The sequence below is a fragment of the Dipodomys ordii genome, unplaced genomic scaffold (genome assembly GCF_000151885.1).
Source record: "Dipodomys ordii isolate 6190 unplaced genomic scaffold, Dord_2.0 Scaffold93, whole genome shotgun sequence".
NCBI lineage: Eukaryota > Metazoa > Chordata > Mammalia > Rodentia > Heteromyidae > Dipodomys > Dipodomys ordii.
Window position 1 is genome coordinate 4,179,629 of NW_012267309.1, and position 4,936 is coordinate 4,184,564.

The window sequence follows — 4,936 nt, forward strand, 5'->3', positions numbered from 1 at the left end:
GCTAGCCTTGAGCTGAAGAGCTGAGGGACAGTGCCCAGGCCCAGAGTTCAGGCCCCACGACCGGACCCAAAAAAAAAGAGACTCAAGACCCAAGACTGGCAAAAAAAAAAAAAAAATCCTATCTGATACTACTACAACATCATGTGAAACCAAGTATGGATGATGCTCCATATTAAATAGAAAGGCCACTATTAAGTTTACATGAACCAATTTTCAGACCTCATGTGGAGAACATTCATTAACCATACATGGCATGGGCCCAGTTCAGAGTAAATATTCATGTCCTGCAAATACATCATCTTCTATGCTGGGACCACCTTCACTGGACAGCCTGTCCATTTTGGGGTGGTAATAAGGACTGGGGGGGAGTGAAAGTTTACACTCAAGTAGTAAATTACTTATCAGAAGCCTCCTTCCAAAGAGAAAAATGGGAAGCCCAGCACTGGTGGCTCATGCTTGTAATCCTAGTTACTCAGGAGGCTGAAATCAGGATTGCAGTTCAAGCAAGCTCAGGCAGGAAAGTCTGTGAAACTTCTAGTTCCAATTAACTACCAAAAACTGGAAATGGAGCTGTGGTTCATGTGGGAGAGCACCAGCCTTGAGTGAAAAACCCAAAAAGGAAGGCCCTGAATTTAAGTCCCAGGACCAGCTCCCATGGGGAGGGGTAGTGGGGGGGGGGTGGCGGCGAGGGGCTGCGCGCGCATGTGCAAACGCAAACACACACACACACACACACACACACACACACGAAGAGGTGGATATTTGATGATCAAACTACTCATCTGAATAGTCATCAATAGAATATACAACTGTGACTGGGGCTTGAATTCTGGGCCTGGGCGCTGTAGCCGAACTCTTCAGCTCAAGGCGAGTGCTCTACCACTTGAATCACAGTGCCACTTCCAGCTTTCCAGTGGTTAACTGGAGATAAGAGTCTCATGGACTTACGTGCCCGGGCTGGCTTTGAACCATGATCCTCAGATCTCAGCCTTCTGAGTAGCTAGGATTACAGGCGTGAGCCACCAGCACCCGGACATAAAGCATATTGTTAAAGGAAATAAAATAAAATAATATAAAGGAACAAGCATTCTGACTGAGACTCAGTAAGGCATTTACTTGTTCAAATATTCACCTGAAGCTTCACTTGTTTTTGTACTTTCATTCAGACTTCTTTTTTTTGGGGGGGTCCTGTTCTGGGGCCTGAACTCTGGGCCTGGGCGCTGTCCCTCAGCTCTTCAGCTCAAGGCTAGCGCTCTACCGCCACTTCCAGCTTTTTTTTTCCTTTTTGCTTATGTGGTGCTGAAGAATCGAACCCAAGGCCTCAGGCATGCAAGGCAAGCGCTCTACCACTGAGCAACCTTCCCAGCCCTCAATCAGACTTCTGATTTCCTATATTTGATTTCCTGAGATCTCTAAGTCTCAGTTTAACAAATTTTTTCTGTGACCAAGCTCTAGGCCTGCAGATTTGAAAGCAACAGGGTAGCAGCCTTCAGCATAGCTTGAGGCACAGCATGAGCCCACCAGAGGAGAAACAGGCTCCACACCTCAAAAACCTTAAAACAAAGCTGTTAGTTTATTGATTATTTCTTGTTAGTCTATTGATTATTTCTATCACAGAAACTAAACAAAACAGCAGTTCTCCAGTCTTAACTCCAGCAGTAAAAGAGATTAAGTACTCTTTAATTGGAAATTAAAAAACCAAGTGAGATTTATGTGTTTATATTGTTTGTTTGGTTTAAAGAGCTCCCCTGATCTGCTGGAGTTTTCATGTGGATTATTCTTGGTCTGCACTAAGGTAAAAAGGTACCTGGAAGTGGCAATCTTTAGACCATTAAAACCATTTCAAATGTAAAATAAAATTCTAAAGAAGACTAAGAGGAAGTAGAGCTACAGCTCAAAGTGGTAGAGCACTATCTAGCCTAGAGCAAAAGAGTTCAGGGACACCGCCCAGGCCCTGAGTTAAAGCCCTACAACAGACAATAAAATAAAATGAAATAAAGAAAGCTTTTCTTAAAAGAAATAAAGAAGGGTATGAATAAACTGAGCTTTCTTAAACAAGCATGAATCATGAGTGCTTTTCTCCAAAAGTGATTCAAAACAGAAAAGTATTGCCACCCCTCCCTACAATAAGTAATAAAATCGGGAGGGAAGAAAGGAAAACAGTTTGAAGCTACTTGGACATTACCTTTGGGCTAGGGAGGCCAAATGTCTGGGTCTCCTTCCGGGGCTGACTCTTTCCTAGCTGACTTCTAACTGGTAATTTCTTTTATTTATTTTTCCCTTTCATGGTCTGTCCTGATTTGCAAAGAGATGGAAAACATTGCCCCTGGGGTGCCTGGGAACTAGGGTTCCCCACCACGTGATTTCCACCTGGCTTTCCCAGGGGAAGCTTGTGGATTCCTTGGGGACCCTTGGGGTAGAAAGAGGGAGAGGAAGAGGTTCTGGTGGATTTTCTACCTTCTTCGGACTGTAAGGTGTGTGCTTGCTTTCTACATTTCAATTAACTGTACACACAGTATAGCCAGTGCGGGGGAAATCCTACCCCCACCCCCAGCCAGATCTTGAGATATCAGAGCCGGCAAATCGGCTTGAGCCAGCTCCGGGGAAGCCACCGAGCCACTTACAAACAGGGTCTTCCATTTTCAAAGGTCTCTTCAAGCGGATGCTGGCGGGGACTGTCTTCTCGACGAGTTCATCCATGCTCTGAAATCAGAACGCAAGCGGGTGAACACCAAAGGCAGGGGAAAATGTCCCCTAGGGTAAAGAGTCACCCCTGTGTTTTGCATCTACAAAAAGGCTGCGGGAACCTCATTTCAGTCGCTTCATTGGGATTTCTTTTAAAGGGGAACTTCGAGCGAACCAGAAGCAAAAATCATGAAGCCCGGTGGTGAATCAACCTCTTCAGGTTGGATTTCAGTCGAAAGCTGGCAGTAACCGGCCAGATCCACCCTGAATCAGGAGGGGGGTCTTTCTCCATTTCCTGCCAAGTTTTAGGGCTCCTCGGTTGGGCTGGCGGAGGGGGGGGGGAGACAAGTTTTTAAGGCATCGGTTTTGAGGCCCAGAGGGCGGGTGGTAGGAAAGTTAAGCCGAGGGTAGGAGACGACCCCGAGCCCCCCACCCCCACCCCAGACGCAGCGCAAGAGCTGGTCCGCGCCACGGCGTGGGAGACCCACGCGAGGGACTGCCGAACTCGGGGAGGTGCAGCCCGGAGGCCGCGGGGCAGGCAGGGCGGAGGGGCCCCGCGAGCCCCCCCGGAGGTCCTTACCGCCAGCCCCAGGGCCTGCAGCATCTCCTTCTGGTCTTTGTCCCGGGGTCCGATGTGTCTCTGAGCGAAGTCGTCGTGGCGGGGCAGGAGGCGCTCGAGAAGGCGCGAGGCCCCGGCGGTATCGCTGTCCCCGCCGCCGCCACCGCTGCTGCGGTCCCGGCTCGGTGGAGCCCAACTCGAGCCCGCGCCCCGAGCCAGGCGGCGGCCGCCCCCGACGCCGCGGCCCAGGCGCAGACCCCATGCCTTGGCACACGACTGCATGGACGCTCCCAGCCCGCGGGGGTCCGCTGCGCTCTCCGCCCTCTTCTGGCCTCAGTTTCCCCCCACCACCACCGAGTGGCCCGCTGGGTCCTGGCCCGGCGACCCTCTACTCGGGTCGGCCTGCGGGAGCTCGAGCTGCACGCTCGGGGTGGGGGCGATGGATGAGTGCCGCGCGCGGAGCGGACCGGCGCCACAAAGTTGCGGCTGCCGGGGAGGCACCTGCTCCGCACACTTTAAGCGTCGCCGGGAGGCGGGCGGTGGGATGGGGCCAGGGAGCCCTCGGCCAATGGGAGGGACGCAGGACAAACAGTCCCCGCCCCTTCCCTCCCTCCCGGCCCCTCCCCTCCCCTCGGCTCCCAGCCTTTCCCCTCCGCCCTCCTCCCCCGCTCCCCCTGCCCCGCGGGTCCGCCGTGTCCCTCGGCTCCTAGCCAGTAGCCTGTCATCCCGGGTCACGCTGACGGATGCTCCGTGCGCCCTGGGCCCCGGCGGGGAAGCCGGGCCTGGCCTGGCATCTGGGGTGGGGGCGAGGGGGTGGGCAGCCCTCAGACTCCAAGTTCCCTGGGACACGATCTGCACACACTGGGCAGACTCGGAGAGTTGGTTTAGTCACCGTAAATTACAGCTTTATCTTTGGCCCAGTACAGGGCATTCCTTCCTTTAGCGTTGTTAGGTTGTAAGCAAAGGACCCAACCTCGCGGCTTCCGAGCTCTCCACTCGCGACACTGAACAGTACAATTAATTAATTAGTTTATTCGTTTTTGTCGGTCGTGGGGCTTGAACTCTGGGCCTGAGTTCTGTCCCTCAGCTCTTCAGCTCAAGGCAAACGCTCTACCACTGAGCCACCTTTCCAGCCCTGAATAGTATTTTTAAAAGAGGTAAATGAGAGAGTTGATATTTCTTGCTGAGTAGCTTAGAAGAAGGCGAGGCAGGGGGAGGCACAGTTAACTACAGAGCAGACCCAGGGCCTCAAGCTTACTAGGTAAGCAGTCTACCACTTACCTAAATTCCAGCGCCCCTTCTCTTTTGCCCACTAGAAAGATACAGCTCTCTGGGGGCTATCGGTCCCAAAGATTTCAAAATACCAGGATTGTCTTTTGTTTTTCTGAATAAACCTAAACCGACTGTAAATGGAGTTAAAGTGTATTCAGAAAACAAGCCTTCATAGATAGGTTCCTAGAGTTAACGATCTAACTTTTATGTTTATAGTCAGTTATCTAGTCAGAGCTTGGGGCTCCTGGCCGGTTGGAAGACAGTCCTTGCAGAAAAGTTCCCAGCAGGGGCTGGGAAGGTGGCTCAGTGGTAGAGCACTTGCCTTGCATGCATGAGGACCTGGGTTCCATTCCCCAGCACCACATAAGCAAAAAGAAAAAAGCCGGAAGTGGCGCTGTGGCTCAAGTGGTAGAGCGCTAG

General features: G+C 51.9%; 1 protein-coding gene across 1 annotated transcript in view; it reads right to left on the reverse strand.

Annotated features, from left to right (window-relative positions):
* Gldc (glycine dehydrogenase (decarboxylating)) overlaps positions 1–3,729 on the reverse strand; it is an 89,951-nt gene extending 86,222 nt beyond the window's left edge. The window contains exons 1-2 of the mRNA XM_013026437.1: positions 3,266–3,729; positions 2,625–2,703 (exon numbers count right to left, since the gene is read on the reverse strand). Of these exons, the coding sequence (XP_012881891.1) occupies positions 2,625–2,703; positions 3,266–3,526 (340 nt within the window). The 5' untranslated portion in view covers positions 3,527–3,729. The remainder of the gene's footprint in view (positions 1–2,624; positions 2,704–3,265) is intronic.
* Positions 3,730–4,936: the final 1,207 nt, after the last annotated feature.